The 19,825-nt window shown below is 33.3% G+C and overlaps 1 protein-coding gene across 9 annotated transcripts in view; it reads left to right on the top strand.

Moving 5' to 3' along the window:
- Positions 1 to 19,825, top strand: part of LOC132907080 (uncharacterized) — a 206,959-nt gene that overhangs the window by 66,162 nt on the left and 120,972 nt on the right. For 2 of the 9 annotated variants that reach the window (XM_060959867.1, XM_060959827.1), the window contains exon 1: positions 3,906 to 6,928. The exons of 5 other annotated variants lie outside the window; for them this stretch is intronic. In XM_060959867.1, coding sequence (XP_060815850.1) covers positions 6,761 to 6,928 — 168 coding nt within the window. In that variant the 5' untranslated portion in view covers positions 3,906 to 6,760. Of the gene's footprint in view, positions 1 to 3,905; positions 6,929 to 19,825 lie in introns of those variants that run through there. 2 more of the 9 variants (XM_060959834.1, XM_060959892.1) reach the window with 2 other exon arrangements.

Raw genomic sequence — 19,825 nt, 5'->3', positions numbered from 1 at the left:
TTTAAGACAAAGAATGTGATAAGTTTGATTTTAAATATCATATGCTTTGTATCGATTATTATTATTGTTTCAAATAAATATAGGAAATTTTTCTTTTCTTAAAATCATTAATAATAGATCTACTTAGCTGTACCTAATAATTGTCTCTGTAATTATAATATTAATTTATCCTTATTTTAAACGTAGTACTTATGGATGAGAGTGTATGTATGTTCGGAAGGAGCACGGGAAATTAAGTGGCTTTTTCATCGAGTCTCTTCCATTAACAGTCCTGTCCAGAACTGCGTGCTCGTATGATTAAAAGAGAACTGTTTGGGTCTATTACGTTCCTTCCTTACGTGTTTCCAATATTTCTTAATTTTTTTTTTTTTTATATAACCCACATTTTAAGATTTTAAACTATTACATAGTACTCCATTGTTCTGTTATATCATTTTATCAGAACAAATTAAATTTTTTTCAGTAGATGAAATAATTAATAAATAAAAACATAAAATATCCTATAAACCAAATTCGTTTTGCAGGACGTTTTATCTCCATTTATTACCATCTAATTAATTAATCGATATTTTTTGTTAGTTATATCTTTTTCTTTTCCATATCTCTTCAATATGCTCATCTGATTTTTTGATTTTTATTTCCCGATTATTGTACAGGTATCGTACATCGCTACTTTTTTTCAACCCATTTCTTTCTGTTTGTCACTTATCGTACGAGCACTGCACTTTTACGAGTTTTCTTTCTCGTGGTAACGAAGTCCCATTATCGGGAAAGGAAATGGATATGTTTTTACTTAACCAAAATCGATGATAAGATTTCTTCGCTTGTTTCAACGCGTTCGTTTAGAGAAATACAGGTGAATCGAACGGTTTCCACGCATGATACGTGGTACACGTATTATCGATTTTCTGCTTCGACTAACCCTCTTTCTATTAAAAATGGGATATTTATACGAGATCGTCTTAGAGTTGCTCTTGTTCCAGCTCTGCCAACCGTGATCGTAAACACAATACAATACGTGGCCGTGTTTTGTACCAATAAAGACGCGACGTGATTAAGCCTTCTGAAATATACGTATGTAATACCTTTTTGCTTCGGCCTTTGTTTAGACATTATCTCTATCGTGCTCATATATATACGCACTTGAAATCTTCTTTCATGGATAATGCGCGTAAAACAAGTACTGTTAAATTATATGCTACAACATATTCACTGTCGCTGTACTGTTTCACAAAATGATATTTAATGTATTTATTAGCAATTCATTAGCGATAAAGAATGTGAAATTATCACTGTAAATGCATTTTGAAAGAAAAGTTAACAGCAAGATTCTCAAAACTGTATTTCTTTCTTTCTTTATTAGTGCAAGAAATGTTTAAGCGATAATTCTATTTACTTAATGCATCTATTTTTAGCAAGGAAAAGAGAAAATTTATCAGCAGTATACTAAACTTTGAGAGAAATTTTAATAGTAAGATTTATATTGTATTTCTTTTCAATCAACAAATACATTCGTAATTATTCAGACATTTTGATCGATTAGTAGTAGCAGTACTTGAATTTGACCAAAATGTATAGATTAATTACGAACAATGATTATAAATTAACAATGATTCCATAACGATACATTCACAAAGCAATGAACGTTTTACGAAAAATGAAAAAAAGATAAAAGTAAAAGATAAAACGCGAAGACGTAATAACATCGTTTGAATACGAATTAAGTATTAAAAGAGATCGGAGAAGAGTCAAAAAAGTATTGCGACAAAAGTAAATCTCAAAGGTAATGACAAGATATTATTATTTAAAATCAATTTATATCCTGCTAAAAGGATCTTCCGAATAATACGAAACACAAGATCGGTTTTTGAACCAATTAACAGGGGGCAAAGAATCGCACAGTGACAACCATGTTCCTCCTCGTTTTAATTACCGTGGCAATTGCAACCGCTCGTGTATTCGTTGTCGAAACTTGCTTTTGTTTGCCTTCTATTGCGTCCCAAAGCTTCGAAGCTAAAGTTTTAATGAACGCTGCCGTGTGTCTAGGGTCCTTTTCCTCTTCACTACTTTCCATGTTGGTCTTTTTATCTCATCACCGACTTAGGCCAGCCAGTTAAATTTTGGAGGCAAATAATGAATATCGTGGATTCAGTAATTATCCACAAGATGCAACATGAAAATTTGACTCGAAATAAGTAATGTATGGAACTTCTGAATAATAATAATAACGATGAACTGTATGTAGAGATTTTTATTATAGCACTGTAATTAGATTATAGTATAATATAGTATAATAATACATTACAGACTATAATGTAATTATAATTTGTATTAAGAAATAAAATTGATAATATAAATATATAAATATATTTATTATTTTATTATTATATTTTCTCTATAAATACAGATTAGAATCTAATTACAGTCTTTAATTGGACAAAATTATAATTAGATATATACTACCGTTCTTAAGTATTTGGATACTTCAACTTATCTGTAACTCTCATTCCTACGTTTATTTATCGATCAATAATTAACACGTGATCCAAATTGGCTTTAATAGATTTCGAAACACTTTAGAACTTTGAAATGGTACTCCATGAAACTGACAGAGACAAGTGCAGAGTTGAACACGTCGACATATACTATCACAGGGACAAGAGAATCACTCTGGATTTTCTCAGGTTTCGAATAAAGGGTACAGAATAGAGATCAAGTGAGACATCAGGGACTGTCTAAGTTGAGAATACTGACAAAGAATTGTTTAGATACGTAACATTAGATAGAGAAAGAATATAGATATTCTCTGCTCTCTTCAGTTAAAAATTAATACCGCTTTATTCTATTAAGTCTTTGAAACATTTTGAAGTTGTTTTCGGCTTACTTCCTGATACTTTTTATTTTAAAATAGAATACGCATTTTGAATAGGAGACAAATCAGAATTTTGAAGTTTCGTGGAAACCATCATGATCTACAGATCTTAGAATGATGTCACAGATTCTGTGATGCGACAGCTTTGAAGTTTGATTTCTAGGATTCTCAAAGCGGATTATGGACGGTCATACAATTTTGGACACTCGGACTGTGACTTTCAGGAGATTCTTTGTGAGCCAGGCAAAATCTTACGACTTCGAACTATTGTATTGTCAAGATACAACAAATGTATAATTTGTCACGTGGAAGATAAATAAAAGCTATCCTTTTCGAGCTAAAGCAAAAAGGAACGGCGTATCAAAGGAGAAAGCTAAACAAAAACCAATATACAGCAATTTTAAAATGTGTTATAAAAAAAAACCCATTAAATGTTACTTCGTCCAAGCGCAAGAACAAACAGCAAGATCATTCCAATCGTCAAGATACAACGAAATTTAAAATCTGTCACAGAGAACATAAGAAAAAGCCATTTCTTTCAAGCTAAAGCAAAAAGGAACGTTAGATTAAATACCTCAAGCGTACCGTGTGACACCAATTTCAAAATCTTTCACAAACAGACCAATCAATCACCACTTCACTCAAAGTTCAAGTTAAAGCAAAAAGGAGTATCGAACTAAAGAAAAAGATAGAAGACGATTCATTCACAATTAGCAGAGCTACGCTTTAACCAAAGAAAGATAAAAAACGAAAACTGAAACGAAAGAACGCGATAATTTCTAATTTCCGAATGATAGATCTCTAGAAATTATCCGCGACTGACAATGAATTCCCGCGGTTAAAACCGGATCGTGGCAACGGGAGTGGCGAATGGCCGAGCTTTAATGTGTATCACGAGCTTTGTCCCCTCTTCTTCTTTCTTCTACCCTCTGTCTGTACTCATCTCGTCCCCGTGTCTCCCTTCATCTCTTTGCCCTGTGTGTCGGTGCTTTTCTCGTCCCGACCGGAGGGACGATTGACGTATCGATTCCGAGAGAGCGGCAGGGTGGTGCAGTCTGGCCTTCGCCGTCGTGTCTGCGTGGTCCAAAAGTGCTGGCGTCGCCTACAACGACTTCTTGCCTCCACTTACAGCCGTCCTGCCGCCGTTACCGTCGACGACGTCGCGGGCAATCAATGCGTTTCGAACATTGGGACCAACTAGTCTGTCCTCCACGTGACTTAGCCTGCAAATCGTGCTTTTACGATCGTGTTGCAATACTGTCCTGTATCGCTAGTTTAATTTCGATGCCGCGTATCGTGCTATCGTAAATAGAATTTATTCGCGTAAAAAAAGTGGTCGAAATTGAAAGAAGACGAGCGATCAATGACCTCTAATCGATTTTGTTATCTTCTTCGTTCTCAATCCGTGTCTCCGTTTTATAGGGGTAGTTTGTATCAGAGAGCTTGTTTACAAGCATTGTGTTTAGTCAGTCAAGTTCTTTGGTGTTGCGAGTGTGGTCTGAGGGGGCGTTTACATTTTCCAATCAAGAGGAATCTCTCCTGGCTTACGTGCATCTCAACGGGATGAGGATGGAATTCTACGAGCACACTTTGAAAGGCGGAATTCTATGGCACGGTTCAAGAGGACGGTAATTGGGAGCCAAGACACGTGACTGATTTCCAGAGAATAGTGGTATAGTTCGGTGGTGAAGTTCTCTCGAGGCTGAAAAGGCGAAGGAAGTGTTTCGACCCGTGACCTGCAGATCAGGCGCTTTCGATAGCGGTCCTTTGTGTATGAAACGAGAGTTTCGAAGGAAGAATCAGTGAAAAAGTGTAACAGTGTTGCTAGAGTTCGTTCGGAGTTCTAAATGAGTATCGAACTTTGGAAAATATCTATACAATGATGTGTATACTGCGTTAAATATTGTGTGCAAACTTTTCGAGGATCGTATATAGAAGTTTAATATTTCTGTAATAATTTTCCCTGGGAAATTTTATAATGACTCGAAACTGAATAATCATGGATTAATTCTACGGAAAATTGTGTGGAAACTTTTGAATATATTCTGCAATATTAACACGAGATTTCAAGTGGAACTGAATACCGTAGCGAAATATGTAAGTCGTGGAGTACGAATGTCGTGCGCTTGAAGAGAAACAAAACTCACTGTCGAAAGAGTCGTGGAACTATACACAAGCATTGGTGTTCCGTGCAATTTCTCAGGATTCGTTAGGTTTCTATTGAAAGTAGATATATATTAATTTTACAGAAATTCGTATTTCTAAAGAGAAACAGTATCTCTCGTTAAATATCTGCGTCTATCCTTCTAAAGGAAATAATACAGTTCTTAGTAAATACCTATCGTTAAAATCAACGTTCATATGAAAACAACGACTGATATGAGAATTGGGATGTATAATAACAAAACTTTTAAATGAGAAAATCGGACAAGCTTCTATAAGGAAAATTTACATAAAGCTTGAAAAATTGAGAAATTTAGCATACGAATTATTAATTCTGTAACGAAACCTACATTATACACGTGGAAATTTAAAGGAATAATTAAAACGTAAATAGTACACCTTTTCCCATTGAACCCATAAACTACGAATACGGAAAAATAATTCAAAAGCATACGTTACATCAGAAGCGAAAATGGTGTTAAACCAATTATCACCGACCTTCATATGCGAAGTAACGCGGGACTCTACACGAAATTTAATAGAAGCGTTTACAGTTGCTCCATTTGGCAACAGCATCCACATACGCGGAGACACAATACGAAAGGACTCGCAGGATTTAGTCGGTCTTTGTACCCGTTAATTCCATTCGCTTCTGCTAGCTTTAACCCGAATACCTCTGATATATCTGAGAACAGCCGGAAGTACTAAGAGTCACTTAACCAAGTCACTCGAAGCACGTCGTAACGACTGTTCGACGTTTCTTCTAACAAATTGTTCGTTCCAGCGAGCGTGAAAGAAGTTCGAAGAAAATAATTGCAAAGACGATTGGACTTAACGAACAAAGCTATAATAAGCTGTATCGGTCGATCAGTTGGAAGAGCAATCGCTTAAAGACACGCTCGCGAAACGTCTAGAAACGTCTGCAGCAACTCGAAGACTTGATCGAAAGAAGGAAATTATCGTGAGGTCACGGTAATTGGATTCCACGAATCAACTTGCTCGATCGAGATTCTTATTGCTCAACTAACTAACTAGAAATTTAAAATCCTTGTCACACCTCGAAACTGTACCAAAGGGTACCTTTGTCGCTATTGAACGCCAGATTGTAAGATAAGAAGGAACTGATAAAGCGAACCAGCGGTCCAAAGTCTTTTTATTACTCCCTGGACAAGATTCGAGAAATAGGAACGTCTATTATATATTTCTTTGCGTCGGTGAATGTTTTGCTGTTTCGTAGATATGTCAGGATCGTCTAAGAGACTCGAGTTATTTGACCGATTGAAACTATGAAATGAAAATTTTTAATAGGATGCTGAATTTCGAAATGCGACCAACAAGGCAAAATTGATAGAGCAATATTAAAATTTGAAACAAATGAATATCCAAATATCTTTATGACAGTAAAGGAGATATAACAAATGTTTTTAAGCGAGTCGACAAATAAATGAAAGTCCAGAGAAATGGGTACTTACACTCTTTTAAAAGACGTTAGTCGATATAAGAGAGATTCAACGATGGAATCTTGAAACTCTGAAACGCAATCTATGCACGAATTATCGTTTGGTGTCGCACATCTCGCGTTAGACGCACGATGAATTCAAATCACTACCATCCCAACGGGAATTTCTATCCGCGGCTGGATCATGTTCACCACGAGGCGACCAAACGTCGTCATCAGAATCCCACGAGAATTATCCGCGTCGAAGACTCAACCTCTTGACATTAATGCGAGGACAGGACGATTTGGCCTGTGACAGGATCACGAGCCGGTGTTTCGTACAGATAATACAGTGCTCGATCCTAGATTTTGTTATTTGCAAATCATTGGCGAGAACCACGGAGCCGTCGACGAAGATTGGTGACGATCGAGCGGTAGCTCAACCGCTCTCACAGGTTGGTTGTTTGAAAGTTGTTCAAGAGAAAGTGTGGAAAATTAGTTGCGTGTAGATTTTATCGCTGTTCAAGTTTTTTACACTCGTTCGTTATTACAAACTCTAATCACCCAATCGCGTGCAATTCCATGTTTACGATTAAAGCTATTAAATAGGGATATTAGATATATTTAAAATTTTAAACGTACTGTTAAAGTTGATGATCTACAAGAAACATCACATTTCTAGTTGGTGATCTTCAAGCGCATCAATTTCTTCAATATTTTGAAGTTTCAGTAAGAAACAACAAACAGCCTAAATAATCGGAAACTCTTAATTCCTCCAATATTTGCAATGCAATTCTTTTCTCATTTCTATTTCATGATTATATCTCTTTCGCGTGCCCAGGATCATTTCGGGCCATTTTTAATAGAATTTGAATTTGCTAGAAAATTTATATTTGAAGAAAATATAAAAGAATCAATGTTGATATATACATGAATTCCTGCTTAAAATATTATTTTCTCTTTCGATTGAAACTGAAACAAAATCGAAATATAAAAAATTCGGGGACAACAGCCGGGTTAATTGATAAAGACGTGACATATAAATCATAAAAAAACTAGAATTATCAGTTCTCTTTAATACCATTAAGATAGAACGTTCCTTGGCTTTTGCGTGAAAGAGTTTCTTCTACTCGAAGGAGTTAAATAATGCTGTACCTAGGCGAGCGTCGTATCACGAACGGAGATGTGAATCCGTGTTTAAACTGTAAGAAAGTCCTCCACGCCCCAAGTCCTCGTGGCGAGTGAATTTTGATTTATTCGTCGAGCGTAAGGGCTGAACGGTCTGCCTTTTCCTTTGAGAATGGTCAGCTTTCGCGATCACGAGTCGTTCTTTGATGTCGGTGTTTGATCTCTATGAAGGAGGAGCGCAAGGTCGATCCTTTGCGACCGATGTAGGGGAGAACTAGGTGTCTTCGAGGGGCATCGATGTTTCCCTTTCTTGCACTTGATCTCACAACAGAACAGGCCAGAGAGTCTGGTTAACTGGAATTTATGGTTGTACGAAGCGTTGCTTTGTTTCGTTCTCCATGCTGCCGGAGGAGTGCAGTGTCTCGATAACAGTCGATCGAGCTCGTTCTATCCGGATGTCTGCATGTTCTCGAGGTCCCACGATCATCGACGTATGTATATATAGTATTATACATGCGTTGATCGATCCCGCGAGTATTACATTTCAATGTATTAGGGTAAACGATAGAGTGTCTGGGAGTTGATTCAGTAGGGTTGAAGTAATTGTTGAATCTAACGCGGTATTGATCGCGGTTACAACCAAGACAGAGTTAATTAAGTATCGGATACTGAAGACTTGACGAGAAGGACGATATTCTAGGGATTTATTTATCAGCACTTGATGTTTTAATACTGGAATTAGATTAATGGGCATGCCTAGTCATTTTCAGTCATTAATCAAAGATAATAAAAGCTATTATTTTCGCCGACAAGTATAATTATTCATGGGAAACTTTTAATTTCTAAGAAAGGTGAGTGTCATTCCTTTGTGTTTTTCTTAAATTAATGGCACATTCTCTTTCAGCGACTTTGTCCTATATTATAGATCTAGATTTAAGCAGATCTTTTAATTAAGTTTTAATATAGCAATAATGTCAATTCTTTGTGTATACAATAAAATTAGAAAAATCATACATATGTGATATATTTTGAAGTAATATATTTAATAGGAATATAATGGTAACATGTTCTAAATTCAACATTGTAATCTTTCCAATCTATCGTATCTTTCGTATAATTTTTTTTGCCATTTTTATTATTTTGGAACCATATAAGACGCAATAATAGCAATTCATTTTCGCATTTCTTTATTTTGAGAAATTTCTTCTATGGAATATTTGTTTAATATGACTGTTTCTAATTTTATTTGGTCACGATTGTTCATTAATAAATCGATTAGGATTAGTTAAGATTGAAGTTCTTCAATATTACAGGCTGATCATGTAATGGATTGATTTGCTACAAATAGAAATATTTTTAAATCGTAGATTTAGATGTAACAAAGATAAATGATAGATAAACTATATCTAGAAATGTCTATATTATGTAGTATTATGAGAAAGAAAAACAGAAGAAAAATTTCCTGATATCTTGATATAACAAATAATTTGTCGAACATGTACTCGAATAAATTTTGTTATTATTATTTTTTTATTTTATGTCGCGTTAGCTTTTATAACTTTAAACATGAATGTTTTACAGGAGAAACTGAAAACCGATTGATCGAGAAAGAAAAAACTACCCGAATATATGTATTATTTCGTGTTCTGCCATAATAATATCTTATAAAAATCTTTTTCAATATTGGAATTAAAACAATAATGCATTAAATCTTTGATCTTATCATGACTATAATCGCTGTGCCTAGAGATTCTTCAAAAGTAAAACGATTTATTCATTTTTGTGATAATAATGAATCTTGTGTAATTCAAATGAATAACTAATTCAACATTTAAATTAATATCTAGTTTAGCGTTTTAAAGATGCTTATTCTTGCTTATTCTTACATTTTTTCATGTGCTTGACTAAAATAAAGAAGGATAATTATTTCTAAACATTAAACTTCTTTCTGAGGTATATTTATATCGCAAAGAGAACAAACTTTATTTGAATATTTTTATTTCTAATTATTTCTCCTTTAATTCTTTTCTGTATTCTTTATCATCGATTCTCTCAAGGGATTAATCCTTTATTCCCTTCTTCCATAAATATTTCCTCCTTAATTCTTTCAAAATCCTATCTCCGTTAATTCTCTACTAAATATTTCTTGCTTACTTTTCAAAATATTTTTCTTATTCTACCTCTTCAAATAAATAATTCTTTCTCAAATCCTCAATTTCTTTTTTCATTCTTATTCGTAGAAAAATGTATCGCTTCATGGGACTGTCTCGTCTCATCTAGCAATTTTTACATCCAATAAATACCTATCTGAAATGTAGCTCAAAGTCATTTCGTTCGAGTGTACAGAAAAAAGGAAAGGAAAGTTTTTCAGCTGTGAAAAAGGGATTCCAATTTTTGACCTTGGGTCAGCTATTGTAAGTATCGCGCAAATGGTGCGCACTGACTAAAATTTGCCTCTTTGTCCGTGTCCGTGTTCATAGAGGAATCTAAAAATTCTTTTTGGTTTGCATTGCTATATACCGCAGCGTGAAATCCGGCTGGTTTGATCGCCTCTCAAACGTTTTCCATTTTATCGCTTCAACAGGTAGGCCACAGCTGCAGCCATGGTTGCATTACAAACGTTTCGCTAAACCGACTGAATTAAAATCACTGCAAGGCTGTCACACCTCTCTACACTGAAAATATATTACTCCTTCCGTGTAGTGTTCCGTGAATAGCAGCCAGTTTAGGAAGTAGAATTACAATTAGGGCGAGAAGATCGTTTGATTATGTAGGTCTTGTTTAATTTAAAATGTAATTACTTGCTAAGTGAGCAATGAAAATTTGATTTACGCAATTCTATTCGTTCACATATATAATATGCAATATGTATTAATAAACAAACTTTCTTTTATTAGATATTCATGAAGTTTGTTTCTTCTCTATTTTCCTATGGTTAAATAATGTGATTTTGTTTGTTAAATTTTTTAACGGTTTGTTAATTTTTTAATGGTTCATAATAATCTTTAACTATAAACCAGATATATATAAACCAGATCTGTATACATAAAGATTATTGTACCGAGCTTCTGAGTCTTTAGATCTTCAGATTTGGATCTAGTTCTTTTAGACCAATTTTTCATTCGTTTACATTACTTTCGTATTTCGTGTTTCTTGTATAATTTCTTCATAAAGTGTAATATTTTTATAAAATCTTCTTTCCTTATTTGTATCCATAAAATATTCTGACACAACGTATAATTGGCGAGAACTAGAATAGCATACCTGTATATTGCCTCACTATATCAGCGACAACAACACGAAAAGCATTCTTCACAGCAGCAATTTCGTTGTAATGATGCTACTGAAGCGCAAACAGTTGTACCTCCATCACAGATATTTATATATAGAAAATTCAAATATGTAAGCATAGATATACAAAATATCCAAAAATTATGGTATTCCTTGTAATGTCTAGAGGTTGAAATAGATCAGATAGAGATAGAGATCAGATAGAGATCTATTCAGATAGAGATCTGAATTCTATTTAAATGGAATATCGTGTTGCTCTTCTACTTCTGACATTATTTAAAATTATGTGTCCCATGTTACCTACGATTATTCTACACAATGGTTGGAGAATCTCGCATAACACTTCTTGCAACATCTAAGGAGTGAAATAAATTTCTTATCTACATTTCACTTAAATGGATCGTTTTCTTCTTCTAGTTGTGGCATCATTTAATATCAGATATTCTATGCTACGTATGATTATTCTTCTTAAGGGATATATATCGCCTTAAAAGGAAATTTCTATTTAGTTTCGTATTTGATTGAGGTTCATAAAAATATTTATGCAACCTAGTTATTAATTTTTATTAATTTTATAAATTCAAGTTCCTTCGAAAAACAATGTATAGATGTTTGAAAGGCAAACGACTAGAATTAATCTAATACTTTTGTCTGTGAACTCGAATTATCGTCCTTTAAACACTCGTCGCGCTGAGCATTGGGGTTTCTTCATCACGCAAGAAGGGGAGCGAGTTTAATCGAACAAAGTTACGAGACGCTTAATTGATATTACAACAGACGAAATTACAAGAGTTGTAGGATGAGTGACTGAGTGAATCGTGCGGTATTAACCGGGTTAACCGGGGTGCGTTCGATCCTTTGGACGAGAATCGATGGTAAAGTTCGAACGGCTGTAAATTCTCGTCGGTCTGGCGAACCGACGTAATTGCTTTCTAGAGATGGCTCGCGATAACAATGTCGATTAAGTGCTCCAAATTAATGGAAGATTAAATCGTTCACACGTATTCCATGGCAAACGATAAAAATTTTTAGACGTTACGAAGATATGTTGGTCTAGACGAGAGCTGTCTCGTTTTGAAAGATATACGTGAAGGTTTTTGACATAGTGAAAGAAACGCGTTAATGTGTATAAAATTTTATCACTGCCACGGTTTTTGCTTTTGTGAATATATTTTTAATACAAATTCGATGATACATTATCATATTCATCGCTGATTGAATTTTCATTATATACACTGTCGGCCATAAGTATCAGCATGCGTATACTTGTTACATTTATTGAAAACTCTAGAAAATTATGTTTCATATAATATTCTATTATAAGGTACATATAACGAGAACGTGATAACGGACTTATAATAAAATAACCAAAAACTAGCAACAATAAACATTATTTACTTTGTACTATACGTCTACTAATGTCTTAATACTTGTTGTTGGCAATATATGTTGTGTGTTAATAATCACCAAATATCATATCACGATATATCACCAAAAATCTATGTCTACATGCGTATGTTGAATCGGTTATTATGAAAACCCCTCTTCGAAGATTTACTTTCGCAATTTTTGATTCGCGTTTTGTATTCAATACTCTAAAAATGGTGTCTCAGATCCAAAGAATACACAATAATCATATTAAAAAGCTGAAGGAACTAAACAAATACATCTCTGTATCTAAGTAATTGAATTAATCTATCTTTTCCATTAATCTACTTTAATGACCGAATTAACAACATTTCAACTTCTCCAGGAAAAAGTTGCAAAATTCTAAAATTGTCTCTAAAATTTTTTAGTGAAAAATTGCACGATTAAAAAGATAACATACCTTGAAAGAGTATCAATTTCGATCGGAAAGGGCGACAGTCGCGGCCAACTTCGCACGATTCATGGGGCACGGAGAATTAAGTGAATATTCGGCATTAATAGAAAACAGATTCGGCATAATGGTTCATTATTACGACGTCCGCCTCGATTACACGATTTCCGTGCCGATTTATTTGGCCGGGTCGCGGACATTTGTGAAATAAACGGTGGTTTAGGGTTCACCGATGGCCAGGGACGCGCGGCGATCTTTGGAGCATAGCCAAACGTGGGAAAGAACGCGTTTAGTAGGTTCGCCGGTGAAAAACGTCACTCAATCTGACCAATCGTGCAGATTAATCTACCACTGATTACTGTTTATCGTATTTGCTCCGTCCATCGATGACCAAACAGTGCTTGACATTTAATTAACGTTCATTTTGAGGCATCTATAGTTGTAATTGCTGAATTATGGAGGAATTTTGCAGAACGACAGTTTAAACTGAGAAGTAATTCAGATCGAAAGCGAGGATGTTCTAATTAATTCTGTTAGCCTTCGAATTTTTATGTCCCGATCTCGTCCTTCTTTCAGGAAGAGAGAGAACTATTAATGTTGTAAAAAAAGACTTTCGTATCCGTTGAAACGAGAAAACATATTAATAATAATTGCTTAAATTTAAGGAATTTCTTCAATGAGAAAAATCGAAAATAACTCAAAGTATAGGCAAGTAATATTAACTTCGCATCTTTTTAAATATTCCATTAACAATTATTTGTTTCTTAGATGTTAGCTATTTTCGTGCTGAATATGTACAGTGTACATTTGGAGCATTAAGAGAAATTCATCATTTAAATGAGAAGTTTTAGAATTATTTAGATGTCCAGTACTGAACAAAAATAAAGATGTTCAAGTTTTCTTTATGAATTTCCTCTGTATTTACATATTATTTTATTAAAACGTTGAAACTATGAATTTCTTTATTTGTTTCACTATAATTTCGTAACGAAATCAATTAAGAATTAAAAAATTTTGCAACGTTGAGATTCTAGAATACTAATATATTTTACTTTATTTCTGTCGTCGTTTTAATAACCTTACAGAAGTGCTAGTTCTATAAAAAACGTAAAAAATACAATTCATTGTTGAAGTTTGATAAACGAAATTAGACGTATAAAAAGTTTATGGGTAAATATATTAGTGGGATCGTCTAACGCGAACATTGTTGAAGTTTCCAAGTAGAAATTTTGGTCGGTATTCTGTACAGTATAAAAAATTGATACAGGATCACTTTTGAGCAGGAAGAACTCTTGACTGTGATAGGATATCCGGTGGTATTAGCTTGGCACGCTTGAAACTCGTATTTCAGTAAAATCGCAGTGAATTTTTCCGCGTTGTACGTTCTAAAAAGTAAACGGAGACATTAATATTTACGGGAAGTGGTACGATGCCCAGCAATTTATTAATCTAGTTTGTTATTTTTTTGAAACAATCCAGTTTCTTTATCGTGTTATATATAAAAAATGAAATCATCAATTTCATATATATATTTTCTTATGAACTTTTTTCTAGATTCATTTCACTGTTCGAACTTTCCGAATCATGTCGTATCTCAATACAGTGCTAATTTTCGAAATATACAATGTATTTGTAAAGTATTTCTCTCTCTCTCTCTATATATATATATATATATATTATAGAGATATATCTATAATATATATATAATCTATCTATAATATATCTATAATATCTATAATATATATATATATATATAGAGAGAGAGAAAGAGAAATACTTTACAAATACATTGTATATTTCGAAAATTAGCACTGTATTGAGATACGACATGATTCGGAAAGTTCGAACAGTGAAATGAATCTAGAAAAAAGTTCATAAGAAAATTGAGCTGGCTAATAGAAGCTAGAGAAGAATGCGAATACGAGTACTTAGATACTGCTTGATTGTGAATTATACGGTCGCTCGTTAAGTTGCTTGACCAACAAGGTTTTTTGTTATACCTCGTGATGAAACTTCATACAGTAGACTTCAGGAATATATAAACTACACCCGACATACTACAACATAGAAGAAAACGAGACTTCTATTGTAGTTTGGTAATAGTACCAAATTTATCGAGGGAAGATAAGTGAACTCCAATGCTATCTAAAATATTGCAGGAATAGATGGGATTAGTAGTTTCATGAAATTAATTCGGACAAATAATTGAGAGATACGAATTCAATTAGTTAGTTTATTATTAGTTAATTATTTAAATTATTTACTTTCACGTATAGGTAATAAGTGTAATTAAATAATTAAATAAGCAATTAATAATCTTTGGAAGATAATTAAATATCGATAAACCATAGACGTACATGTACAGTCTCAGTAATTATTACACGTTTTTTATACAGTTTTAATTCTTATCTAGGAATAAGATGAAACAAGAGGAAATGTAGTTCTAATGCTAGTGATAAGATTCTTTGAAGTCATCATGTTAACGTACAATAAAGGGCTGAAATTAATATTATTTAAATTAATGATGATTTTCTGTCATAACACTTTTCATCGACATACGTAGCTCGCAAGTATTTAGTATAATACTTCATATTTTTGTTATTTTTCACCTCTTCGATAAATTAGATTCTACAGAGTTGCGCGTTTTTACACGTATGTTAACTACGTTGACCAGTTACGCCAATATAATAATTTCTCAGATTCTTCGACTACTTATTTTATGCACACAAACTACATTCTTTCGTCTGGCATTCACTCTCTCAACATCTAGCAAGAGGACTATCTAGGAGCTAAAAAATTCCAGTCTTCTTTGTAACTTGACATAAAAATATATAAAAATTCAAAGTATCATATAGCTTCCTTGTCGCTATTATTTACTTCTGAAATTCCGATAAATATATACAACTCTCCTTAGTATTTCTGAAATGAATAATTCTTCCACATATATCCAACAAAAAAATGCCCGAATTTATCACAGACCGATTAAACGTTTTGCAATTACTGACGAAATGATTCTCCATTCCCGCATTTTATATTTCATAACGTTCGGCAAAAGTTGTAATACAGCTCTATAAGCTGTTAGACGTGATTGAAATTCCAATTCGTTTTCAGCTCATCTCGATGAACGTAGCATTAAAACGCACGTGTGAGTTTAAAATACACGCGTTAGATGTAAGATTGCATTAAGAGAACAACAACAAGCGGATAAGGAAGACAAATGCAGGATTAAAGTGACAGACATCCCAACAGTTCGGTGCTATCGCAGAACCTTGCTAGTTTCTGGAAAGATACTCGGCCACATTAATTTCCACGTGAACATTCGTTTCGGCGAACGCGGCGATATTTCTTCGCCCAGAGGCATCCAGTTTCAAATGCTGATGGCATAATGGGTGTCCAGCTTTAAAAGGCACTTAGTTTTACAAATTACGAGGCGACGGGGCTAAATTGACGGGGGAAATTGTGCAGCGCCGGAAGCGCATAATTCGAAGTTAATCTTGTTTCCAAGGGAATGCATTAAAAGTCTCTTAATCTCAGTTAATTAGAAATGCTCGAAGTAACTGCGAGATCCTATTCCAGAGGCAGGTGACCATTGTTCGCACAGTGATACGCGTTAGTTTCATATTGGAATTATTAGACACATCAAAATGTAGAGTCAGATTTCTTGTTTTTGCTATTATTTAAAATTTGCGAAATTAGATACTTAGACATGTCTATTATCCTTCCAGAAGAATAATTGTAAGGTAATTTCATTTTGCGATTTTTAACAGTATTATTTACACATAAAATGATCTCGTTTCGATCACTATAATGATAAATAAACGATAAATAGCTATACAAAAATATAATTTATCTATTTAATTTAAATTCCAAGCAGGGTCTAAATCATATTATTTGGAACACTTCATTAAGGAGAATTAGGTATGGCAATATTAACTTTGATTCAGACAAAATCATAGTTGTCTTTTAAAATTGTGTCTTTGTTTGTTAATATCCAATGTTTTTAAACATTTGTGAATTTGTCTTGTAATAGATTAGGTCTAGTTTTGTATAAAAAGTACAATCTCTTTTGTAAGTTCAAAACGTGAAAATATCTTGCGAAGAGAGTTGAAGCGAGGTTAACGCGTTGATGGATGAGAACTAAAAGAATCTTTCGAAAAATTTCTTAGAATCTCATTGTGAAAAGTTTGCAACATCAGTTGGATGGATATTCTTGTGGAAAAGGAGGAATAATTTCTTGTGATTATACAAATAAGAAATCGAGTTTAGAATGTATCGATAAGGGTGTATAAATGTAAGCATTTTCGACAAAAAAGAGCTTACTTAAAATAAGAAAATGTGAAGTGTGAGGGAATGTCGAGGTTGAATGATATTTATATGACCATAAGGAATATTGATTAAAAATAGCGAATAATGGAAAATTTGCTAAAAATGGATAGGTACAAAATAAGAAATCTTTTCTTAAAGCTCAATTTGTATTTTGTTGAAATACCATAAAGGTCATATTATATTGCGATATGCAATTACAAAATATTTTTAATTCTCTCTTGTTCAATCAAATTCTAAAACATGAGATTCTATGTGGGAAATTGTGTAATCTGTCGAACAACATTATTAATAATAGCTTCGTTTCAACCACATAAATCCAAAGTAAAATACGGATTGGATGTACAATTCTATATTTTTACTGCGAACATGTATTTCATTTATTTTCACGTTAATGGTTACGGTTTATTTAATTAAAAAAAGTATAACGAGTGTAATTATATGTATATACGAGCATGCAGACAGTATTTACCTATATTTTCTCCTCGTTCTCACGATGTACATAATTAAAATAATACCTACTGGTACACAATTAACTGTACCACTAATTATACGACCAAAGACACAAGCGAGTCTAATGGTTTTCTTAATCTTTCCACTCGTAAATGCACTACGGTGAGTAGATATCATTTATCTCACTGTGCATCCACCCAATTCCCATTTTTCCCTCCCATTTATCTTCCAAGTATTTGCTGGTGCAGAAAAGTACCTCGAGATTCTCTGAATTTCGAAAATAAAATATATAGAATAATGGTAATTATTACCAGGTGACGGTGAAATTATCGAACTCGAAGCGAAAGTCGCTTTCCCATTTTCATCGAGTCTCATTTTCATTTCCTCCGATTACGAGTTGTTTCGTCCAGAAATTAAAAATTCCCAAGTTCTTCGAATTTACGCCATTTATGACCTTTTTTTATAGTACATTGAGCTTAAATGTTAATTGCTGATACAATTTTACGAAACAGAGCGACAGATGTACCATGTAGTAAACATCCTGAAAGCTTAAAATCTCAAATAAATTTTAATATCCTTCCAAATATGTTATCTGGTAAACGTTACGAAAGTTTAAAATCTAAAAGAAATTTTACTTTTTTCGATCGAATAACAAGCATTTTCTTTAACCAAAAAATGAATAACGCAAATCGTCTTGCTTGTCAGATAGGAATATTCGGCTACGGTGAATCGTTGATTGATACATGGAAAACGATCGACGCCGTTTTTCGCCCTCGGGAACCACTTTGGTAGGCTCGAGATTTCCGACAGGAACTTCCGAGATATGCCTCTGTTCGAGAGTCCCGTTGCGCGCGACGGTAACTGGGGATCGAGCTTGATGGATTGCTAGGGTTACTTTTAATGCTAGGCATTATCATAATAGAAAGATTCTTTGGTGCGTGGATAAAATTATGACAAATTCGAGTATCGCGTGTGCGATTGATGAATGAACCTTTGATATATTGAAAGGGATTTCATAATCTGATAAGTGAGGATTCGCTTATTTTGTACAGAATTGCAATTGAATATATTTTTCGATGAAAAGCAGACAATTGACAAGCCACAGGTTGCAAATTATAAATTTCATCACAATTTTACAATTTTACATTCAATGGAATAATCAGATAACTTGTGAAGTATAATAACGTAATTATTGAAGATTTTAGATCTTAATGTTGAATTTTTTTAAGGAGAATTTTTAATGTTGACGTACTGTCTGATATATCGTTATATCAAGTTGTTTATTGTCAATTAATAATTATAGAAAATAATTTAAATTCTTGTTTTCATTCATTGACTAACATTAAATATTAAAATATTGAATAACGATGGGCAAATAATTGTAATATTGAGCAAAGAGAAGTTGCGCGTGTTATTAATGCACTCAATTAAAGAAATAAACAAATCAATATCTCAGACATACAAGGGTATAGTAATAGGAAGTAGAAATATGATGTTACTCTTAACAGTCAACAATGATATAAGGCAGTACTAAAACAGTCTTGACGTCATAAACATCTGTTACACACGTGCAGGGGTAGTATATCCTTAACGTGTGAGAATACAATAGAAGTCCATATAACATAGAAAAGAATAGATATCTTTTCGGATAAACTTTTCTTGTTATATATATGAGATAATACTCAGTCATAAAGGATATAAAATAATAATACAAGCAGTATAAATAAATATGTGGCATTGAATATTCACACGACTCGCAATACTACAACCTAAATCGGTATTATGAGAGGATAAAATAAATATGTAAAAAAATCTTTCCAATGAATAAATATATATTTTCTACTATTATCCGGGTTATCAGAAATATATGTATATTCAAGCTGCAGATTCACAAAATATGCCATTTGATACAAATTCAACGTTTACCATTGCTTTTATTTTCTAGTTAGTTTATGAATATACTATTTCATGCACAGTATACACCGTTTATGAAAAATTTGGACTCGCTCTATACTTCATTACTACATAAATCTTTTTAAAGATCAGTTCAAAATTCCTTAGGAACCTCCTCCCTGTAAAATTTCATCAAAGAAAAGGACATTGCCATTTCTATTTGTAGTATTAATTGGAAATTAATAATAAAATTAACAGTGAAAATGAAATGTAATTCTAAATGTATTGGCGTTGCATAATGTAATGTACTAAATAAAGTATTTATCAAAGTACTGTAATAAACGGGCCACTAAAAATTCAAACTAGTTAATTTCATGTCTCCATAATTTTTTAGTTTCTCTTGCAAAATACATGATTACAGTGGTTAATTTTTCAGAAATCAAAC

This window comes from Bombus pascuorum, chromosome 1 (assembly GCF_905332965.1).
Source record: "Bombus pascuorum chromosome 1, iyBomPasc1.1, whole genome shotgun sequence".
Lineage (NCBI taxonomy): Eukaryota > Metazoa > Arthropoda > Insecta > Hymenoptera > Apidae > Bombus > Bombus pascuorum.
Note: the sequence above shows the minus strand (reverse complement) of the source record. Positions and strands in the feature narration are given on the sequence as shown.